Source organism: Balaenoptera musculus, chromosome 19 (assembly GCF_009873245.2).
Source record: "Balaenoptera musculus isolate JJ_BM4_2016_0621 chromosome 19, mBalMus1.pri.v3, whole genome shotgun sequence".
NCBI lineage: Eukaryota > Metazoa > Chordata > Mammalia > Artiodactyla > Balaenopteridae > Balaenoptera > Balaenoptera musculus.
The window spans coordinates 8,311,994-8,335,379 of NC_045803.1; the positions used below are offsets into that span (position 1 = coordinate 8,311,994).

The 23,386-nt window shown below is 56.1% G+C and overlaps 2 protein-coding genes across 4 annotated transcripts; both read right to left on the reverse strand.

Moving 5' to 3' along the window:
- Positions 1-2,156: 2,156 nt before the first annotated feature.
- CYTH2 (cytohesin 2) lies at positions 2,157-11,225 on the reverse strand. 2 transcript variants are annotated; one of them, XM_036833800.1, is made up of 12 exons: positions 11,001-11,225; positions 10,040-10,187; positions 9,875-9,941; positions 8,720-8,838; positions 7,297-7,377; positions 6,702-6,814; positions 6,443-6,591; positions 5,788-5,899; positions 2,952-3,028; positions 2,766-2,837; positions 2,513-2,667; positions 2,157-2,423 (listed from the first exon to the last, which is right to left on the reverse strand). In XM_036833800.1, exons 1-12 carry the CDS (start codon positions 11,017-11,019, stop codon positions 2,336-2,338), a joined length of 1,200 nt encoding a protein of 399 aa, XP_036689695.1. In that variant the 5' UTR covers positions 11,020-11,225; the 3' UTR covers positions 2,157-2,335. The 2 variants fall into 2 exon arrangements, with proteins under 2 accessions (XP_036689695.1, XP_036689694.1); XM_036833799.1 differs by lacking the exon at positions 11,001-11,225 and adding an exon at positions 10,470-10,627 and having other exon boundaries at positions 2,160-2,423.
- Positions 11,226-13,455: 2,230 nt separating this feature from the next.
- On the reverse strand, positions 13,456-23,343 carry KCNJ14 (potassium inwardly rectifying channel subfamily J member 14). 2 transcript variants are annotated; one of them, XM_036834476.1, is made up of 3 exons: positions 21,712-23,343; positions 17,166-17,925; positions 13,456-15,355 (listed from the first exon to the last, which is right to left on the reverse strand). In XM_036834476.1, exons 2-3 carry the CDS (start codon positions 17,871-17,873, stop codon positions 14,759-14,761), a joined length of 1,305 nt encoding a protein of 434 aa, XP_036690371.1. In that variant the 5' UTR covers positions 17,874-17,925; positions 21,712-23,343; the 3' UTR covers positions 13,456-14,758. The 2 variants fall into 2 exon arrangements, with proteins under 2 accessions (XP_036690371.1, XP_036690373.1); XM_036834478.1 differs by having other exon boundaries at positions 22,824-22,842.
- Between the last annotated feature and the right edge of the window lie 43 nt (positions 23,344-23,386).

Consider the following 23,386-nt stretch of genomic DNA (forward strand, 5'->3'; position numbering starts at 1 on the left):
ACCCGTAACAAGGGAGTTGGGAGTATGGGGTCCTGGGAGAGGAGGGAGCTGAAAGCCAGAATTCTCCATCCTTGGGGAGAAGACGGATTGGGGGCAAAACTGAAGGACAATTCTGAGGTGACTGGAGTCTAATTTTAATGTTCCACAGGCATCTCCAGCTTAATTTGGCTAAAACAGAACCACTGATTTCTCCCCCCATAAATCCCCTCTTTAGCCATCTCAGTAAATGACATTGCCATTCACCAGCTGCTCAAGCTAGAATCCCAGAGTTGACCCAGCCCTCAGCAAGTCTTGCTGGCTCCTCTTCCTAAAGGACTCACACGGGTCCGGGTCTCTCCAAGTCTACGGCCACACCCTCTTACACCAGAATGACAGCACAGCCTCCTAACGTACCTCCCTGCTCCTGCCCCTGCTCACCTCCAAATTACTCTCCTGCAGCAGCCAAAGGCCCCCTCCTGCAACGTCAACCCAAATACATCACTCTCCTTTGTCATGACCTTGGATGGCTTCCCATCAGCTAAGAGTACAAAGTCCTAACACGGCTGTCCGGGCCCCAAATGATTGGGCCCAGGCATTTCCTCCATTTCCCATCACCCCATCCTCACTCCATCACCACCGTACAGGCACACCAACATGCTGTCAGTTACTCCAACACAATGTGCCTTTTCCTGCCTTGGCACATGCTGTTCCCTTTCCCTGGAATGCTCTTCTGGGGCATCTCCACTGAGCCAGCTACTTACCCACAATAGGCACTCGGTACCTGCGGGTTCATTCCATGGAGGAGAGCAACACAGGGGGAAGACAGTGGTGGGACCCTCCACCGACCCAGGGACCTCATTTCCCATGACTTTCTTGGGTCAATGACTCCATCTCCGTGGGATTTTTGAGAGGAGTTGGGAATTCCATTCCCCATCAGCCCCTGGGGTGGAAGCGGTCAGGCAGGGCCTTGTTTCCCAACCTGAGGAAGTGGGGGACAGAGGATCAGCCTAAGGGAAACCCAACAGCAGGGTCTTAAGAAACTACATTTCCCAGGAGACCTCCAGAATGGCTCTCCCGACAGTGGGGCGGCCAGTGCCGCATAGCTTGCTGGGAATTGTAGTCCGGCAGTCTCCCAGGAGGGATGGGTGCACCACCTTGGAGTTGTTACAGATTAGGAGCCTTCACACCCGAGGATGTCTGTGGCCAAGGGCGGGGCCGGGTCAAGGCCCAGAGACCCGGGATCTTCCACACCCCACTGGCAGCACTCAACAATTAGGAGTTAGATCCCTCGGGGTCACGGAGGCTAACTGCAGTTCAGGCACGCCCTGGACGACAGGCTTCCCTTCCAGCAGGGGCTTGGTCCTGGGCCTGTCTGGAGTTGTGGTTTCTCGTACTAAATCCTCCTCAGCTGCAGATCTGGACGTAGGAGAGAGACGGGGTCTCCCGACACCCCTCTCGGGATCCATGTGCTTTTGTTCCTTGGGGACACCACGCACACCCCAAGCTGGAAGGCAAAGGGGGACAAGCCTGGACCTGGGGCTCAGGGGTACCCCACCCCCCAAAGTTTCACCCTCAAAGAACGCAGTCCTTACATTTCTGTAAGCTGTCAGATTCCCGGGAAAGGAGATGTTATAAAAATGCCAGTTCTCAGCACTACCCCTGCCTGGTGTAAAATGTCTTCCAAAGGATGATCCTCTAGTGGCTGGGAAACCCGGTTCAATTGGCCCAGAGTCCCACCCTCTTGGCCCCAAAGCCCCGCCCCACCTACACTGGTCCCAACCTATTCCCGACACCACTGACCTCTAGCCCAGCCGATCAGATATTGTCTGTTGCCCCTCAAAGACCACAAGCCCATGAGAGCAAAGGTGGGATGAGTGTCTGCCTGGCACCTGGCTGTCAAGTAATGTCTAGAATGAACGGCAGACCTCGTCCCGGAAGCTCTGCGCACCTGCATTCTCAGCACCCTTCAGTTCTAATGCAACGCCAACTCCAACCCAGTTAAACTTCTTCCTTTACTCCACCCCCGCGAGCTATGGGTGAAACCAGAGCTGAGCCATCCAGGATATGCCCTGTTCATTCAGCTGCACGGACAGCACCCTTTCTTCACGCGTTACCAGGCCAGCTCCACCAAGCACCTCAGCTCCACCAGCCCCAAGAGATGAGGGGGTCCGCAGGCCGCGAATGGTTAAATAATTCATAAGATTACCAACAGCGTATTAATTACAAATAACGAGGGAGGAGCTAGAGGAGATGAGTTTTCCAAACGGGGAACCAGGATCCGCAGCCCCAGGGCCCGGGGGTCCGGCCACCCGGGCAGGGCAGCTCCGTAATAAATAATGGAGTTGGGGGCAGGGGGTCAGGGCTGCTCCTGCTTCTTCTTGACAGAAATCCGCTTCTTCCTCGCAGCCAACATCTCATAGAACGGGTCCACGCTCACAGCGGCCCTGCAGAAGGGGCAGGATCCCAGGGTGAGGGCCGAGGGGCCTGGGCCCCCGGCCACCCCCTCCCCAAGGACTCTGGGGCGCAGGCTCACTGGATGGACTTGATCCACTCGTCCTTCTCCTCCTGCGTGGGGGCCGAGATCCGGTACACCATGTGGTTCCCCTCAACCACCCGGCCATCTGCCTCTGTCTTGCAGGCTTTGATGAGCTGCCCCTTGTTGTTGCGGATGTAGAGCTCGAAGCAGTTCTGGGTAGACACGAGACGACGGACAGCTGGGAAGAGCCAGCCCTGGGGCCAGGGGAGACCCCCCGACACGGCAGGACGGGGTACAGGGAGGGTCTTACTGGTTTCCGGGGGTCGTCCACCTCGCGGATGCTCAGATTCTCCAGGGGGATGATTCCTCGGGGCTCCTTGTCCTGAGAGAACGAGTTTGACCGGATTCAGACTTCCAGTCTCCCCCACCCCGCCCCCAGCCCCTGCCTCCCACAGACTCAGGAGTCCTGCCCCCTGCCCCTCGGCCCCGCCCTCACCGTCGTGTACTCAAAATAGTAGAGGCAGTTGTCCGTGAGGATAAACCAGCGCCGCTTCCACGTCTTCACCCGGCCCCCTGGAAGGGAAGGGGGGCAGGGGGCCTGGGCTCAACAGGGGGACGGGGCCTCTGGGAGGGCGGGGACGGGGGGGCGGGTGAGAGACAGAGCGAGCGCAGGGAAGGTGGGGCTGTCAGAGCCTCGGGAAGAGCGATGCGTGGGAAGACGGACGAGCAGGATCAGGCGTGGTGTCTGGGCCCCGGGGACCGGTCCACCCCCAGCGTGCGGCTCTACACTCTCTAAGCCTGTCTGTCGACTCGGGTCAGGGCCCTCAGCCCCCCTGCTATGGGCCCGAGGCCAGGGCAGCCCCCTCCCCTTGTGTCATGTCGGGGAGCAAGGACGGGGCCGGCCTTGTACCTACCTCCTGGGGCAGACAGCGAGAAAGCAGGCAGGACCAGGCGAGAAGGGAAGGCGGAAGAATGGGGTGCCCCCGAGAGCCGCAGGGTTGGGGAGGGGAGGGATGCGCAGGAGGTGGCACAGAGATTGACAGAAACAGCAGAGAGAGACACGCAGAGAAGGAGGGAGGGAGGGAGAGAGAGGGAAGAAAACCAGTTACATCCACATGAGGGAGGAATGGCCTGACCCTCTCCCACCCGGGGCTGAGGACCCTGAGCCGCACTGAGGCGGCCAAGAGCCCCTCCCCGCGCCACTGCCCGGCTCCGGCCCAACCCCTAGGACGTATCCCAGGCCAGGGGGGGCCTTCCACTGCCACGGTGAAGATGTCTCTATACGGGAGTCATCCCCACAAGGCAGAAGACAAAACCCCCCGGCGTTGGGCCAAGGTGGCACGGGACACTGGCTGTGACCTCAGGACAACCACTTGCCCTCTGTGGACGCCAGTCTGGAGACCCACTCCAGCCCACACCTTCCTGCTTCAAAGTGACCTGCTTCTGGGCTCCTGGTGGTCCCGCAAGGAGTAAATTGCAGTAATAATGACTTTTATTAACCATCTCTGTGAATATAACCACCACCACAGATTCCCTTTCCTGTATTTCAGTGTTTAAGAGGTGGCTTTTTCTAATGACTTTGTGATGTGCTCTGGTCAGAGATCTGGGTCCAAGGCCACCTCTGCCCAGTGGCGGCTGGACAGTGACCGAGCCTCAATCTCCTCATCCGAGAAATGGGAAGGGTTCCTACTGCTGGGCGCGGTTTGGAAGAGAACCAGTTCCTCAGGAAGCTGCCCCTCCTGCTTTTCTTTCCCACCCACTCACTGCCAGGGGCACCATTTGGCCCTCCTTGAATCATCTAAATTCCTCCCAGACCCCGAAGACCTGTCGGCCTCCCCCGGAGCTGATGCAGGAATCCATCCACCCCAGCAAGTTATCTGCAAAGAGTGATTCGCATTTTTTATGCACCAGGGACCTGCTACTGTGGCTGGAGAAGCGATTCCTCCATTTAGGAGCAGAATTCCATGTGGGGGGTGGGGGGGCAGTGTGGATGAGGAGACGTGAACGGAGCTAAGTCCCGCCTTGACCCTGTGCCAGGCTGGAAGCTTCCTCTGCGCCCTCCCCGTCCGGGCTGCCCTCACTGTCCAAGCCGGACTATCAATTCCTCACCAGAGTCCCTGTCTCCCTGGGGCAGCCATTCACTGCTCCTCCATTAAAAAGCCACCGCTGGGGCTTCCCTGGTGGCGCAGTGGATAAGACTCCGCGCTCCCAATGCAGGGGGCCCGGGTTCCATCGCTGGTCAGGGAACTAGATCCCACGTGCATGCCGCAGCTAAGGAGCTCACCTGCCGCAACTAAAACCCGGCGCAGCCAAAAAAAAAAAAAAAAAAAGCCACCGCTGACCCTCCCAGGGCACCTACTACCAGGCCCAGCTCCGAGCCAACGGCTCTCAACCTGGGCCATGCACTGGGACCACCTGGAGAGCTTTCAACATGACTGATGGCCTATCCCGCCACCAGCGACCCGACTTCACAAGTCTGTGGACTGGCCATTGCGGTTTTTGGGTGAATCTCTGGGCAGCCAGGGTTGAGAACCACTCCAATCCTCAGCCAGCTGTACCTGTCGGACCTCTGCTAACTAACCCTGAATTTGCTGGTGCCATGTGTTCCAAGGGTCACTGGCCCCTGCCCCATCCATCCCATCGTGGCCAGGGGCTCCCGATTCACCTAAGCCAGCCAGGGTGCTTCCCCTCCCCACCAGGAACCAATCCACCCAGCTGAGAAGTCCACCGGGGTATTCTGGGACCCGTTTCCTCATTTCTGCAGGCTCTTTTCTGCCTAAGGGAGATGTTCTGGGGAGGTACGACGCCCCTAGAACAGCCACCACACTACTGGGCTGATGAGGAGGTAACACACCATGGGGATAAATCCAAGAGTCTCATAGTCGGTCTGCCTCGGACCCCCAAGAGTTCCCTCCAAGTGAGGTAACAGGCTCCCAGGCATCCCAATCCCTTGGGCTATTTTCTGTTCACTACAGCTGAGAGCATCCTGAGTGAACACTCTCCCCCCAGATGGCGACTGGGCGAGCTGGTTCTTGGCTGTGTCCTCAGTGCCTAAACCAGGGCCTGGCACAAAGAAGGGGTTCCGTAAATATGTATGGGTGAACAGAAGGGGTTAGGGAGCACTGAATACAAGCCCGGCCCTGGGCTTGGGCCCGGCACACAGTGCTGAACTAGTTTTCGGCCCATTTTTCAGATGTGGAAACTGAGGTTCAGAGAGGTGGAATCGCTGGCCTAAGGTCACATAGCGGGTACGTGAGAAAGCTGAGTCCAGAGCCTGGGGCCCACTAACCTCCCCCTGCAGAGGCAGCCAGCAGAGTCAGCAAGGGACGTACCCAGCTTAAGGAGCCAGCCCTCCCGGTCCGGGTTGAAGAAGGTGTGGGTCAGATCATTCCCGTCATCCTCAGGAATCTTGAAGGGCTCATTTCGGATGCTGTCGTAGAGGTTCTGAGGGGCGAAGGCGTGGTCAGCAATTCCAGGCTCCTGGGACCCTCCCAGGGCTACTCGGCAGTGGGGAGGGGGCTCCACCAACCAGGGAGCCAATGAGACCATGGGTGGGACGGCAGATGGGATGGTGCAGGGAGGGAGGGAGGGAGGAGGCCGGGAGAAAAGGGAAGAAGGCAGAAGAGTGGAGGGAGCCCCAGGGAGGAGAGAGAGGAGGAAAGATAGAAAAACTATGTGGAAACACAGACATAGGAAGAGCTGCTAGGTTCTGAGAGAGACCGACAGGCAGGTGGAAAATGGGACAGACCAAGACCCTGAAAGAATCACAGAGCCAGAGAGAGACAGAAAAGAGAAAGAGAGAGACAAGACAGGCAGCCAGAGAGAGAGAAAGAGGGAAGAAAGGGACATGCTGGCGTGACCACGCCGTCCACGGGCGAGGCGATGATCCCGGTGGGGAGCTCAGGCACTGGGAGACCCCCAAGGAGGAGGGTCTGTGGCAGGAAGAGGGACAGGGCTGAGGGGGCTGGGGGAGGGGGGGGGCCTGACCCTGAGCAGCTCCTCAGGCAGGTCCCCGCCCTCATTGATGCCCCGGTTCATGGCCACGAAGCGCTCCAGGCCCGGCTTGTCCCGGACGTTGGGGTTGTGAAGGCTGGTGTTCAGCATGATCACCGCGAAGGACAGCACGTAGCACGTGTCTGCATTGGACAGTCAGGGGGTGATGACTGGGGCATATGGGCCCCCAGGACCCGAGAGGTCAAGCCCCCAGCTCCCTCCTTCCCCAGGACCCAGGAGCCTGGGCCCCCACCTGTGGACTGGAAAACCCCGGGGTTGCATAGGCAGTAGCGCTGGGCAAAGGCTTCCATCATCCGGTCAATCTTCTGGGCTTCTCCAGGGAGGCGGAAGCTCCAGAGGAACTGCCTGCGTCAGAGAGGGGCCGGGTGTCGATGCCAGAACTGGCAGGACCCCCTCCCCACTCTCAGTCCCCGTGATAGGAACTGGCCAATGAGAGCTCCACGCTTGTGGCCAATCTGACCACTGAGCATCGGCCATGAGACTTTTGGTGGATTCATATGGAAACACCCTCCTTCTTTCTACTAAGGTTGCTGAGCGGGTCTGATGGTTGCTAGGGGCTTCTGCTATCACGTGGGAGGAGGGTCTGCAGCGAGCAATGCCCACACCATGGCGAGCGCAATCAAGAGGAAGAGAAAGTTGTCCTTCTGACACCGTTTGAGCACCTGGATACAGGTACGCCGGGAGGAAGCCCCACCGTGGACTTCGGTGTCATGCGAAGGCGATCCATTCCCTAATTTTTGTTGCTGTTTTTGTTTTGAGTAGGGATCATCACTTGTAAAGAAAGCCCTGACAGGTACCCTCCTGCCCTTCCAACCTCTCCCTCTCACCTGAGGGCCTGCACCAGATTGAGGTCGGTGAACTCATGCAGATCCACGAAGGCGTGGAGCACTGCCAGGTTCAGCTCTTCCCTAGGAGGACAGGGACAAAGTCACGCGCAGGACGGGGCTCGGGGAGGTGGGCGCAGGAGTGGACAGGAGACGAAGCAGTGGGGAGGCTGTGCCCCCTCTTCTGCACAGAGGCTACCCCTATAGCCGGTGAAAGTTTTGGCCAAGCCCCCATCACAGGCCTGGCACCAGGGCAGGGGTACTCAGAAGGCTCTTGGGAGGACTGTCTGCCTCGAGAATCCTGGTGTGGCTGGACCTCTATTCAGTGGGGAGAAATGCAGCAAACACGTGCTCTGCTGGCCATCACCTCTCTCTGATGAGCCCCAGGTTCCACAGATGCCCTGTGGAGATGGTCTCCCAGCCCCCAGTGCCCTGTGTAGATGGTCCCCCATCCCCCATAGGTCCATGGACAATCCCACTGCACCCCAGATGTCCACAAAACGATCCCCACAATGCCAGATATCCGGACCATCTCCATGCACTCCAGATGTCCAGACAATCCCCAGACATCTACAGATGACCCACCACACCCCCAGACTCCCAAGACAGTCCCTACGCACCCCAGATGCCCACAGACGGTCTCTGTACCGCAGATATCCAGAAAGTTCCACACACCCTAGATGTCCACACAATCCCTAAGCATCCCAAACGTCCACAGATGGTCCTGTGCACCTCAGACGTTCGCACCTCAGACGTTCAGACGGTCTCTACACACCCCAGATGCTCACAGATGGTCCCCAAGTTTCCCAGACTTCACAGGAGGTCCCCATGCACCCTGGATGTCTATAGACGGTCCCCGCACATTCCCAACATCCACAGATGATCTCCATGTACCCCAGATGTCCATAAATCCCTAGGTACCCCCGGACATCCACAGTTGGTCCCCATACACTCCCAACATCCAATCTCAGGCACCCTACACTTCTAGGTGGTCCCCACACACCCTGGACGTCCACAGATGGCCCTCATGCTCTCAGATGTCCACGGGCCCCCTGTGCTCCCCAGATATCCATTGATGACCCCCCCACTTCCTAGCGGTCCACATCATTCCCATGCACATCAGTTGTCTCACACCATTCTCACGCTCCCATGCCACCCACAGATGTTCTCCACTGTCCCCAGCCATAAATGGATGGTCCCCACATTGCCCAGATGTCCACAAAGGTCCCACACCCCCCAGATGCTCAGAGATGGTCCCCAGGTTCCCCAGAAGGTCCCAGGCTCCCCCAGACTCCTGTCAGCCCATTTTGTCAAAATCCAGTCATAAGGTTGATCTATCAGAGCCTCTTCTCGGGAGGATTTGGGTGCAAGGGGCCGAGGTGAGAGGCCAAGCAGGAGGTGGCGGGGGGCAGGGGGCGGGTCTCACCTCTCCCCCAGGTAGTCCCCGATGGCCGTCTTGTTCAAGCCTTCGCCCTTGTACAGGAAGCGGGCGATCTCCTCGGGTGTGTTCTGCAGAAGTTCATTCTCCACCAGGAACTGGATCCCCTGGGGGGCGGGAGCTGGGTCTCAGGGCTGGGTACTCAGAAAGCCACGCCCCTCCCCCCACATCCTCAGAAATCAGAGCCTCCAAACCCACCCCCACCCTCAACGGAGTAGGGCTGAGTTTTACTTTCAGGCTTTTCCCAGGTCCTCAAATACCATCCGTCCCACGTCCTAGCCTTTGCATCTACTGTTCCCTCTGCCTTTGCCTGGTTAATTCCAGCCCCCTGGAAGCAGGGTCTGGCAAGAACAGGAGGTCCGTGAATGTTTGCTGAATGACTGAACAAACTACCATTGCTTTGGACAAGAAGAATAAAGTGGGAAACTGTTAGTAGACAGCAGTCCATCAAGGGCTGTGAGGGCCAAGCCTCAGACTGGACTAAGGCTTTCTCAGGCTCTCCTGATGCCACGAGGACCACCACGGTGGCTATATCTCACTCTGGATCATGGTATCCATGCCTAGGGGCTTCCTGAGGGCAAGGCAGGGTCAAACTCTTCTCTGGGTCCTCAGCTTTGCCTAGCAGAGGGGCAGGCCCGAGGGAGGCCTCAGGAGATGGGTGTAAAATGAATGACTGAATGAACGAACAAACATCTTTCTTCCACCTGGTGAACACTAACTCATCCTTCAAACCTGACCCGAATATACCCTCCTCAGGGAAGCCCTCCTTGATGCCACCAGGCTTGCTCCTCTGAGTGTCCACAGCCCTGGTACCTCTCTCTCTCTCTCTGTCATGGCACTTGTCAACCCTCTTCTGTACATGTCACTATCCATATTCCCTACCAGACTCAATCGAGCTCCTCCTGGGGACTCTAGATGACAACAGAAGTGGGCCCTAAAATATGAGCAAAAAGGGGAAGAAGACCTCCCAGGCAGAAGTTCCAGCCCAGGAACAAATGCAGCCAATATCTGAATCCAGGGATCAGGAACAAGTCTGTCCACCTAAGGTAGACCTTTAACCACCACACTTCTGGAACAGAGAGATGCCAGAATCCCCCGTCTGGATGTCTGCCTGGCTGATCCCAGCCCTGTGGCCCCAAGCACCTTTTTGGGGTCCATATTGAACTTCTTCCTGCCCATTGCCATCTTCCGATTCCGTTGCAAGGTCTTGCTACAGGGACAGAGAACGGAGGGTGGAGGGTCAATGCCTGGGCATCCCCGGCCCTGGCCTGGCCCCATGACCCCCAGGTTCCCTGCCCCAGCCCTCACCTGCCCTCATTGGCCTCCAGACCCTCGACCTCGCTCATGGCTTCGCTGAGCTCCTCGCGCAAGCGCTGAATCTCCACCAGCAGCTCCTGCTTCCGCCGCCGGATGTTCTCCAGCTCCATCCGCTCCTCTGGAGTCAGGTCCGGGGGTTCTGGGAGAGGGGATCAGGGGTGGGAGGTCAGTTCTGGGGACTGGGAGCGTGGATTTCTGAAATCTGGGGGAAGACAGGGCTCCTAGGTTCAGGGGGAGGAGGAGGAGGCGAGTCCAGCCTCCTGTCTACTGGAAGAAGGGGCTAGGGCCTAGATTCCTCAGTCCAGGGGAGGAAGGGCTAGGAATCTAGACTCTTTAGTCCTGGGGGAGAAGGGGACTGGGAGCCTGAACTCTTAGGTCTGTGGGGAAAAAAGGGCTGGAAGCTTGAACTTCGGTCCATTACTTGAAAGGAAGCTGAGGCCTTGGTTTTCTGCCTCCATTCTTGGCGAGGTAGCTGTGGGTCTGGATGTCCGGACTCCTGGGTCCATGGAAAGTAACTATGGCAGGCGAAGCTGATGACAGCTTGCAAGAGTTGAGGAAGGGGGCGGGGCATCGAAGGCCCCCGTCCCCGCCTTAGCGGAATCTGTAGCCCCTAAGATCTCTCCTCACCCCACCGTCCCCAAAAGCCCCCTCCCCTCTCCCAGCAGGCACTGGGCTCGCCCGGCCCCTCCAGAGGGAATGGTTCCTCCCCGGCCTCGCCTCCGCCGCTCCCACCCCTTCCCGCTGCCACCGGAAACAGGCTCGGCCCAAACAATGGCCTGGAACGCCCCACTCTCCTGCCCCGCCGGAAGCCTGTCCCGTGCCCCACAAAGGCGAAGCGACGACGGAGCCGAACAGCTTCGCAGGGCGCACGCCGGGAAGAACGCTCGCGGCGGAATGCTGGGGCCGAAACGCTCCATCCGCTCCCAGACGGCCCCGCCCCTCCCCGACTTACCATAGACACCGTCCTCCATGGCGGCTAGGAAGGCCCGCGGGGAGTCCGCGGCGGTCCCGCCGGTCGGGCCTGGATCCGCGTTGGCCCGCGGGCTCGGGTGAGCCCGCTCAAACGCCCCGGGAGCCACCGCCGCCTCCTCAGCGCCAGTCCTCAGCGCTGAAAAGACTCTCCCTACGCCTCCCAACCGCCCCGCCAGTAGGGACCGCCCCTCGTTTTGACACCGCCAAATCCACGGCGGGCCCTCTCGTCCGCTCCGCCTCCGATACCGAAGACTCGCCCACCAGGGCGAATAGACGCGCAAGGAGTAGACGTAGCAATGTCCGGCCGGAGGTAGACGGTCTGTGAGGCCAATCGAAGTGCGAGCAGGGGCCGGGCCCCGCCTCCGAAACTAAAGAAGGCCCTTGGCTGGCTTGCTCGCCAATGAGAAGCCTCGGAAAGGAGTTGCATGGAGGTGGGACTAAGCAAAAGCAGAGAGGACTACGCCTGCGCAAGGGCTCTGGGCGCTAAGATACGAGGTCAACCGAGCCCCGCCTCTAGCAATACGTTGCTAGGGGGCGGTACTTTGTTGGGCTTGTTGCCAGGGGCGGGGCCACAACTCGGTTATTTCCGTGAGCCACACCTCCTAGCCGGCCCAGCTGGCTTTTGACTGCAGCGGTTGCCAGGCAACCGGGAGTAGCTTTGGCTCAGCTTTCTTTTGGCTTCCTTCCTCCGGGTACTGGCCCCTCCGATCTCCAGACCCATTCCTTACCCTCTCCCTTGACCTCCCCATACACCTCAGCCTCTTCCGAGTCAAGGAGTGGTGAAACAAAAGACTTATTTTTTTCTTCCAAATGCTGCGGTTTTTAGTCTCTGTCGTGGAGAATGGGACAATAGAGGAAGGCCAAATACAGTGAAAGCACAGGCTCCGCCTTCCTGCCTCAGGCTGCCTCTCAGTCTCCTCCCTCTCTCCCCAAAACTCCTCCCCTTATTTTAGCATTCTTCTGCTCTAAGACAATTCCCCTTTCCTCAGCATCCTCCCACCTCTGATTCCTTCCCCCTTCTCAGAGTCCTTTCTGTCCTCTGTGACTCGCCTCATTTCACTTCCCCCTCCTCTCATACTCTTGCTCTTCTTAAAATCCTCCCTCCTCTCCAAGTCCTCTCGCATCTGAGGACATTTCCCCTCCCCCACCTTTCATTCCCATTCCTTGCAGGCAAAGCGGGTGCAGGGGCCTGGCTCGGATGGAGATACTGGGCACCCCCGAAACGGGCAGGTCCCTTATCGGGTCTGAGGTGGTGTCTGGGCCTGGTCCTCACTCGCCTTCCCTCAGCTAGGCAGTTGGGGACAGATTCCAGGCCAGGACCTGGTTAAGCTGACAGATTAGCCACGGAGCCTCCTAATCCCCTCAGTGACCTTTATGAGTGGCTCAAGCTCTGCCCTCCCTAGCAGAAACCCAGGTTGCACCAGCCCTGACCCCACTCTCTCTCCTTCCAAACAGAACCCTTTTCCTGTCCCTTCACCCCCAACTTAACACCCTTCTTCATGCCTGGGTTTCCTTTGCCCCGGATACCTACCCCAGCCACCCTGAGCTGGGGTAGCAGCCAGCTAATTAATTCCATCCCGTTATTATGTGGGGATTCTGCAGGATAAAGGGAGGTGGGGCAACCAGAAGGGGGGACCTGGGTTGATGCAGCACTGGGGCAGGCTGATGGGCAATGAGAGTGCCTGCCCTCAATCCTGGGACACAGCGGTGGGAACGTGTCCTCCCTGGCACTGGCTCCTTCTGCGGCTGGCTTCTAGCCTGCTGGGCACTTAGGTAGATAGCAGCATGGGCAGGGGCCAGATCCAAGGACCTCTGTGTACCCCAGAAGCACACTCCCAGACACACCATTCCATCACAGGGCTCCCAATGATCTAATCTGGGGGACAAGTCTCCCCCTAAACACATACATTCCCCTGACATTCAGAGGTACCTCCTCCTTCCCCTGCCCCCAAGCTGCACCAGAGAGGAGGTGATTCTGGCCCTGAGCCACAACCCTCACTCCCCTTTGCCTGCCCTGTCATTCAGACATCCAGGTTCAGACCTGGCCTCTGAGAGCCCCCAGAAGGCCAGGCATTCCAGAACCAGGGAGAGCTGGGGTATCTCCAGGACCCTCACCCCCATCCAACCCTCAGTGAAGTGAGGAATCATCCTCGTGGAAAGGCCCTTGGAGAACTTCAAGTTCCAATACCCCGTTTTTACAGATGGGGAAACTGAGATGAGGAGAAGGGCGTGATTTGCTCAAAGTCACACAGTCAGTTGAGGCAGAGTTGGGGTCTAGAGCAAAGCTTCCTGGATCCTTGTAAAGCACTCCATTCCACTAACTCAAGCTCAATTTCTAACCCCACTGTAGGAACACAGGAAAAAATAGATAGATATCTTTATTTATATTATATATATATATAATATACATATGTATAACATCTTTAAGAAATAGACACACATCTCTAGGTGAGAGATTCCAGAGCACTGTAGACTCACCAGCCTTGGGCCTCTCCCTTCCCTTGCCCAATAACTAGCCCTGTTACCCACAGGGTCTCACCCGAGCCCTCACCTTCTAGGTCAGCCCAGCAATGCTGCCCGTCAAGTCCCGAGTCCACCTCCTCAAACTGCCAAGTTCTAGGAGCTGATTAGAACTTCCGGGTTTTGATAACGGACAACTCTGGATCCCTGGAGCCTTGATTCCTTTTGGCATTACAGAACCATAAAGAAGTCATCTATCCTCATTGACAGTCTCCACTCCACTGGGCAAACTGCAACCAGCACGCCTCAGACATCAGAATTGTCGATCCTTCCCTGACTCTGTGATCGATCTAGAGCCACAGAATCTTGATTCCTTTGGACATTCTAGAATGGCACTTAAAAAAGACACAAAGCCTGTGGATCATGTAGAGCGTTGATTCTCCCCCTTGGTTCGATGTTCTAGAGCCAGTGGTCTGGAGTTATCGCCCATCAAGAACTCCCAATCTGTCACTTTAGTCCTTCTAGACCCACAGACTCTCCATTTGTTTTGTGCATTCTAGAAACATAACTCTTTAGTTTCTGGAGTAGTCCAATTCTCTGGTCAAAGCTGTTCCAGAATCCCCAGTGCTTGCCTCTGTGGTCAATCTGGATTCACAGAATCTCAACACTGGGGTTTTCTGGAACCGCAAAGTCTTTTCCTGATTTGCAGTCAACATTCCTTGTCATTGGTCAATCAATATAGTCTTGAATTCTTGGGGCATTCCATAACTTTCCCGCCTTAGGTCGTCTAGAAAAAATGATTTGCTATGTGGTTGGCTGAGTCGAGAAGAAACAGTCCCTTGAATCTTAGGTCAGTTCAGACCAACAAATTCTTCATCTCTGCTGCTGCTTGAGAACAGATGACTTCTTCCCCTGGAGGTTGGCTATACCATCATTTCATGATCCTGCTTAACAAACCAAACCAGCCACCTAGAGGAATCTAGAAATACCAGTCCTTGCCTCTTGGGTGGTCCAGAATTCTGGATCCCTTATCTCTGGGGAGACTCAGGAATTGGGCTGACAAAGGGGTCTCAGGAGGGAGCACAGAATTCAGAGGAATTAAGGTCCAGTATGTTCATTGGTAGGTCCACTAGACGTGGCAGAACATCACCAGCTAATAATTTACCCAGCAAGCCTGTTGGTCTTAGGAAACACCTGCCCTCATCCCAGGAGAGGGCCCAATCTCTCCATCTTGCTACCTCTGGGAAAGGGGTACAAATAGGGGGGTACCAGCTTGTATCATGGGGGCAAGGTCAGCGCCAGGGTTGGTGTGAGTACTCGGGGGCTGGCAGCCCTGTCTTCTGCCTCTGCCGCATCCCCCTCTTCTTCCTCCTCTTCCTCCTCTTCCTCCTGGCAGCAACTGAGAGCAAGTTCATTCTCATAGCAAAATGCTGTCCGAGAGCCGGGGAAGCCGGACTTGGGGCTGTGGGAAGCACGCTCTGCCTGTTCGTCCAGCTCCTTGGCGCTGCAGACGGGTGTCCCTGGGACCTCATAAGTGCGATGGAAGTGGCGATAGTCAACCTCGTACTGGGAGCCACGCTGGAAGAGGACCGGCTCAAAACGATGTCCCCAGAGCAGCTCACCAGGGAGGTAGGAAGAGCGACACTGTGTGGTCATAGCTGTGGCCTCGACCATGCCCTCGAGAATGACCACCAGCTCAAAGTCAGCCCGGGCCAGCTCGGCGCGTCCTAGTTCATACAGAGGACTGGCGGAGTCGATCTCATGCACGATGGTGATGGGAGACACAAGGAAGATGCGATCGGTGCCACCATCAAAGCCCACGTCCACATCCTGGTGGTCCAGCGGTATGTACTCACCCTCTGGGGTCACGCGAGGCTGTAGCAAAAGGCGAGTGGCCAAAGACAGACATTAGGGAGCAGAGAGATAAATGGAGACAGAGACAGCGAGAGGAGGGGAGAGAGATGCAGAGAAAGAGGAGGGCAGAGACCAGTAGGTGTTGGGGTGTGGGGAGAACAGGGACCCAGAGAGAGGGGGATGGTAAGCCAGAAAGAGAGAAGGACAGAGACCCAGAGAGAGGGAGATGGAGGTCCAGGGAGGAGAGGACGGAGGCCCAGAGACTCATTGAGGAAAGAAATCCGAGAAAGACAGGGGAGAGAAAAAGAGAGGGACAGAGTGACATTCACATAGAGCCACAGAAATCAGCAATACAGAAACGGAGTTAAAGAGACAACAGAAGATAAGAATGACATCCAACCAGCAATTGGAGAAGGAGGAGAGGGATAGAAAAATGGCTTTCAATATATGGCCAGAGAAAGATAAACCAGGATGGCAATCTAGGTCTAACAGCCTATGTTTCACCACTGCCTCAGGCTGGCCTCTGGGCTATCTACCCACACCCCCAAACCAACTACCTACATCCCCTTGTGTGTCTCTGTATCTGTGTGGGATGGGGGCCTAACCCCAGGCCAGGTATTGGCAGTTTCACCCCATCTACCCATTGGTTCCATACCCACCTCCCAGGCCATGTCAGCACCCCAAAGACTTCTGCGAGAGACAGTGTCCCTCCTGGTCGTTAATACTGGTGTTTCAGTCAAGCAGGAGACAGAGGTGGGGGGGGGGTGGGGACCCATTCTCTTGCCACTGTCTCCCCAGAGCCCCCAGAGGCTGCTGGGAGTTGTAGTTCCCACCACGACCCTGTCCTCCCTCTCACCCCAGTCCAGCCCCAGACCAGAGTTCTTAAGTGTCTTTACTTGCAAGGCAAGGGCAGCTGCTGCCCCAGAATTTGCTTGGGCAGTTTGACCACAATTCTAGAAACACAATTCTAAGGCGCCTTCATCAGGGCGCTGGAAGGAGCCGCTGCCCCAGGGGCCAATGGGAATTGTAGTTGGTTTTTGTTTGTTTTGGTTTTTTGTTTGTTTATTTGTTTGGTGAGACGCTAAAATTCAAGAGTTTCCCAACCACTGCCCTGTACTTCTCTGAGCAGGAGGCTGGTGGGAGAGTCTGGGCCCCTGAGGTGGAGAATGAAGTCTCTCACAAATGCTGCCCAGAGGCCATGGAGAATTGTGTTCCCTGACTCCGCAGGTGTGAGTTGAGTTGCACCCCATCCTCGGGGCCTACATCTCCCACAAGCCCATAGGGGTCTGGCCTCAGTCACAGGTCTCTCTCTGTACCACAATATCTGCTGAGAATCGTAAACCTGAGCCGTGGTTTACACCACCCGCAAAACTACAACGCCTCCTCAGACCACCCCAGGTGGGCAATTTCCCTGCCCCCAGAGGCTTCTGGGAAATGTAGTTCAGAGACTTTACCGGCCAGGCATGGACCTCGCAGGTCTGGATTTCCCACAATTCGATAGAGGGTCCATCCTCAAGCCACAGGGAGCTCTATAAGTCTCAAACTCTGTCTGAAGTCTAGGCCTCCAGGAAGAAATGATCAGAGACCTTTCTCTTGGGTTTACATCTACAACAGCTCGGGGAGCCATCCTCAGCGCACAAAGTGGGGCGGAAGGGGCCCTGCCCCGGGAGACTGCTGGGAATTGTAGTCCAGATCCCATCCAGGCTCCACGCACACCTGTCCCTTAGACCTACAACTCCCACCATCCCCCAGGACACCTACTCCCCGAACTCGTGAAAGGGCCCGCCCCGCCCACCAGGGGGCGTGGTCGTCCGCCGGGACAGTCTCGCACCTGCAGCAGCTGGGCCCGCACGTGGGCCTCGACGAGGTGGCTGCGGCGCAGGTTGCCGACGCGCCACATGAGGCAGAGGCGGCGGTCACGCAGCGCCACCACGGCGTTCTCGCTGAAGATCAGCGTCTCGTTGCGCTTCTTGGGCTTGGCCATCTTGGCCATGACGGCGCCCACGACAAAGGCGTCCAGCACGCAGCCGGCGATGCACTGCAGCACCACAGCGGCCACGGCGGCCGGACACTCCTCGGTGACGCTGCGCACGCCGTAGCCAATGGACGTCTGCGTCTCCAGCGCGAAGAGGAAGGCGGCCAGGAAGCTAGCCACCTGCGAGAAGCAGGGGGCGGTTGGCGGCGGGGCAGCCAGGTCGCCGTGCAGGGAGGCGATGAGCCAGAAGGCCAGGCCAAAGAGCAGCCAGGAGGCGAGGAAGGAGCAGGAGAAGAGCAAGCACATCCAGCGCCAGCGCACGTCCACGCACGTGGTGAACAGGTCGCTCAGGTAGCGCGCGCCGTGGCCGCCCAGGTTCACGAAGCGCACGTTGCAGTGCCCGTCCTTCTTGACGAAGCGCCCGCGGCGCCTCCCCACTGGCGACTGCGCTGGCGCCCACCCGTTGCGGCACAGCTCTGGCCCGGCCTGCTCCTCATCTCCCGCCCGATTGTTTGCTGACTCCAGGGCGCCGCTCAGGCGGCGCAGGGCCCTGGCCAGGCCCATTGGGCGGGGACACCCCCTCCACTTGGCCTAGCGGGGGGCGGGCGCCCCAAACCTGCGGGGACAAGAAACGGGCAGCCACGTCAGGGCGGCCGGAAATGGGGGGGCTCATTGGCCAGCATGCTCCCTGGGCCTTAGTGGCCTCATCTGGCAAATGGGTGGAAAATCAGAACAGTACAGCATCAACAACACTGGTGGGGGAATTCCCTGGCGGTCCAGTGGTTAGGACCATGCGCCTTCACTGCCAAGGGCGCAGGTTCCATCCCTGGTCGAGGAACTAAGATCCCACAGGCCGCACGGCACGGCCAAAAAACCAGACAAAAACACTGATGGTAATACTATAGGAGATGGTTGTGTAGCAACAACAGGAACACAACTATAGCCATAGCATCAGTACTGTGTTACAGCAAGCACTACAGTAACTAGAGCGGACATTTATACAGCGCCAGACACTGTTGTGAGCACTTTACATAAATTTAGATATTCGAACCTCAACAATGTAGACGTTATCACCCCCATTTTACAGATGAGGAAACAGAGGTACAGAACTAAGCTGGGATTTGAGTGCTAGCAGTCCAGCTCCGGAGTCCATGCTCATAAAATAAAGACTAAGCGGTCACAAAGAAAACAAACTTATGGCTACCAAAGGGGAAAGGGGCGGGTGGGGGGGTAGTGGATAAGATAGGAGTTTGGGATTAACAGATACACACTACTAAATATAAAAGAGATAAACAACAAGGACCTACTATATAGCACAGGGAACTATATTCAATATCTTGTAATAACCTACAATGGAAAAGAATCCGAAAAAGTATACATATATAACTGAATCACAGCTGTACACCTGAAACTAACACAATATTGTAAATCCACTATACTGCAATAAAAATTTTAAAAATTAAAAAAAAAAAAAAAAGACTAAGTGGTAACTGCTGCTGTGACTCCAGCTGGGAGAGATGAGCCTGGGCTCTGAGGTCACCTATAGTTCAAAAGCTCAGAAGGCACAAGCAACAGAAGGGGAAAAAAAAAAAGATAACTTGAACTTCATCAAAATTAAAAACTCTTGTGCTTCCAAGGACACTAAGATGAAAGTGAAAAGACAACCCACTAATGGGAAAAAATAGTTGCAAATCGTATCTAAGAAATTTGTATCTAAAACATATAAAGAGCCCTTATAACTCAATAAGAAAAAGACAGCCCAATTTTAAAATGGGCAAAGGATCTGAATAGGTATTTCTCCAAAAATATATACAGTTGACCCTTGAACAACATGGGTTTGAACTGCAAGGGTCCACTTATACACAGATTTTTCTCAATAAGTACTACAGTAGTACTACATGGTCTGCAGTTTGTTGAATCCTTGGATTCAGAACCATGTATACAGAGGACCAACTCTAAAGTTATACTCATATTTTCTACTCTGCAGAGGGTTGGCACCCCTAACCTCCATGTTTTTCAAGGGTCAACTGTACAAATAGTCAATAAGTATAGGAAAAGATAATTGACAACATTATGTTATCAGGGAAATGCAAATCAAAACCACAGTGAGATACCACTTCATACCCACTTAGGATGGCTATAAAAATTAGAAAAAACAAAACCAGAAAAGCATTAACAAAGATGTGGAGAAATTGGCACCTTCCTATGCTACTGGTGGAATGTAAAATTACACAGCTGGTGTGGAAAACAGTCTGGCAGTTCCTTAAATGGTTAAACATAGAGTTACCAATTCCACGCCTAAGTATCTACCCAAGAGAATTAAAACTAAGTGTCCAGGGGACTTCCCTGGCAGTCCAGTGGTTGGGAATCTGTGCTTCCACTGCAGGGGGCTCAAGTTCGATCCCTGGCCGGGGAACTAGGATCCCGCATGTCATGCAGTGCAGCCAAAAATTAAGAATAAAAACCAAAACAACAAAGTGTCCACACAAACTGTTCACAGATACTCATAGCAGTATTATTCACAATAGCCAAAAGATGGAAACACCCAAACATCCATCAATTGATGAATGAATAAATAAAATGTGGTCTATCCACACAGTGGAATACTACCCAGTAATTTTTAAAAAAATGACATGATACATGCTACAACATGGATGAAACTTGAAAACACATGTGAAGTGAAAGAAGCCAATCACTAAAGACCATATATTGTGTAATTCCATTTATATGAAATATCCAAAATGGACAAATCTGTAAACTGAGAAATAAGACTAGTGGTGCCCAGGACTGGGGAGATGGGGGGATGGGGGAGCGATAGCCAGAGGTATGGGGTTTCTTAGTGGGGTGATGAAAATGTTCTAAAATTGATTGTGGTGATGGTTGCACAACTCTGAATATACCAAAAAACACTGAAGTGTACACTTTAATGTGTGAATTGTATGGGATGTGGGTTATATTTCAATGAAGCTGTTACAAAAAACAAAAACATACCATAAAACCCAGGCTTGGCCCTGACTCTCAGATCATGGGGAAACCTTTCTAAACCTCAGTTTCCTCAGCTGTAAAATGGGGAAATTAGATTTCATCAAGGTCAGGAAGGGTCTTTCAGTCATATAGACCCAGGGCCCAATCTTGGCTCAGTTGCTGACCCACTGTGTGCCTTGGGACCACTGGCTTCATTTTCTGGAGCCTCAGTTTGCTCATCTGTGGAATGGGGATTTAAAAAAACAACAACACACACCTTGAAAGGAAGAGGAATCCAGAAGAAAGAACTCGGGCTTTTGAATCAGGCAGTTGTACATTGAATCCCAGCTCGGGCACTTACTAGCTCTATGGCTGGTGGCAAGTCACATCCCTTTCTGAGCCTCAGTTCCCTCATCTGAGAAATGGAGGGAATCTTAGCAGCTGAACTAGGGGGAGGGAGAGGAAGAGCGGAGGGGCCAGGCATGGACCTGCAGACCTCATTGCCCTCCAGCAGCTGCAGGGTTAACATCTGGCCCTGTGGTGGAGGGACTTCCGGGACCTGTCTGGGCTAGGGGTTAAATGTTTTTGCACATCAGTTCCATCAATACCTACTAAGCACCTAGGTACTATGAGCCCCCTGTGCCAGGCTCTGGGGATCCTCATGGGCTTCTTAGCAGGGCTGGGGGCACTCACTCCAAGGAGAGTGAGTTGTTAGTTGATGTCAAGTTCAACATCAACAGGTACCCACTCCCCTGCCCCGCCCCCCACCCCCAGAACTCTGCACCTGCTGTCCGTGACCACCCAGACAGCTCCGCCACGTGGGATTTTCTTAAGCCCATTCTGCAGAGGCAAAGCTGAGGCTCACGTCAGAGTGGACCGCGCCTGGCTGTGTTCAGCGCCCACGATGTGCCCCAACTCTCTTTTTTTCAGCCTCAACTATTCTGGGCATTAGAGATTGTTCTTCCAAAAAGGGGAAACCGAGACTCGTCGCTGAAGGGGGCAGGTCTGAGGTCAGGATCCAGGCTCTGACCTCGACATTTGCAGCCCTCTCCTGCCTGGAAGTCCCCACTATGCACTAGTCTCCTCTCAGGGGCCACCTGATGACATGATGGGGGAGGGGCCGCGGGGGACCGGCGGGGCCTCCTCACACCCAGTCACCCATCTTTGACCACAACCCTTGGATGTGGGGACTTTGCTTCTCACAGTAAAGCAAACTGAGGCGCTGAGGTCCATCCCTTGTCCCAGGTCCCTCAGCCAAGGAACAGCAAACCCTGAACTCCCATCCAGCCTTCTTGGTGCCAAAGCCTGAGTGACAGACCGGACCACAGACAACCTAATCGCACACTCCTATTTCCTGAGCACCGATGTCCCAGGCCTTGCCAAGCTCACCAGATGTCTACAGCCCGCCCACTGCACTCCACCAGACCCCGCCGCTCACCTTGGCTGCTCAGGATGCTGGGAGGTCAAGATCATCACTCCGGTTCACAGGTTGGGGAGTGGGCTGAGACCCGGCCAGACCCACGGAGTGCCAGGGGTGGGCTCTGGTTTGGGTCCTGAGCCTTTCCAGCCCAGGACTCTGCTTTCCTAAATCCTCCTGTGCCACCCTCAGCCCTGTGAGGCAGATGTGATCTTGTCCATTTCATAAAGCAGACAGGAGGGGCCTTCACCTCCGGGGGTCCCGTCTGCATTCAACACAGTCCAGTTCAGAGGCAGCACATGGGACTCGGCCTCAGGGCACACACACCTCCCACCAGCAACGGCAGGACCCCAGCAGAGAGGATCCAGAGCCTGAAGCCCTCCCCCCCACCTCCCCCTGACCTGGGAGAGCAGCTTAATGTTTCCATATAAAGGCGACACGGGGCTTAAGGTGCATCAACTTCACGTCAAAGTCACTGTCTAATCTGGGGCTGAGAAGCCCCGCCCCAGGTGCCGCGCCCCCTCCGCCCAGAAGCGCTTTCACACGCTCCCTGAGACCCTGGGCTGTCCCCTCACAAGCCCCCCCCGCTCACTAGGGGGGTCTGGGCAGCAGGTAGGAGGGCAGAGATCGACAGGAGGGGATGTGGTGTGGAGACTGAAGAAAGACGAGGGTACAGAAGCTCAGAGACGGGCAGGGAGGGGGAGTGTGGAGTGGCAGGCCTGAGATGGAGGGAAGGACAGAGACCCCCCCCGGGGGTCACAAGAATCCAGAGGGGACAGAGGCCCGGAGAGAGAGGGGGACAGAAAAGAAGCAGACTAGCAGCAACCAAGCAAAGAGAAGTGGAGATCACATCTTAGTCAGTGGAAAGACGGGAGCTGTGGTGACAGAGCCAGATGGGGGACAGAGATGGGACAAGACAACAGACAGAAAACGGAGGTGGGCTCTGAGCTGGGGGGAGTGAAGCTGGGCGGGGGAGATCGCTCTGGGGCTGGAATGTGTCACTGAGCGGGGAACGGCGAGGAGGGGGTGCAGGTGCCGGGGCAGACCCCCGAGCAAGGAAGGTTGGGGGGAGGGGGGGGGAAGGCTCTCCGAGCCAGGACCCCCGCCCTGGGGCTCCGCGCGGAGACACGTACCTGGTGGGGCAGCCCACCCCCATGCCCTCTGCCGGGGGCTCCTCTGTTTGGGCTGACGCGAGGCCTCTGTGGGTGCTGAGGTGCTGCGGCCTGTCCTCGGCCCCAGGGGCCTTGTGCCGGGCGCCCGACCTCTGTGTCCACAGGAGGATCAGAGGCCTGGCCCGAGGGGGGGCAGGGGGTGGGGCCAGCTCCGAGCCGCAGAGTGGGGGCCAGGGAGGACGGCCAGGCAGGGCGGCTGGGCCTCGGCCCAAGCAGGCTGGAGAGGAGGCGGTGGCACAGGAAAGACACAGCGGGAGGGGGCACGGAGACAGAGCTTGGGGGCCGGGAGATGCGGACACAGATGAGGGAGCAAAGCGATGGTGAGAAAGCGATCATGCGGGCAGTGGTGGAAAGACAAGAGACACGGGGGGCTCCCCGGTTAAGCCTGAGGTGAAGCCTTAAAAGGTTGGGAGGCACACCTGAGATCCCCCCCAGAGACCTAGAGTGAGTTCCAGACGGAACAAGACATCGGGAAGGCAGGACCGGATAGCACCCAACTGGCTGGGGGTCGGACCCAGTGGCCT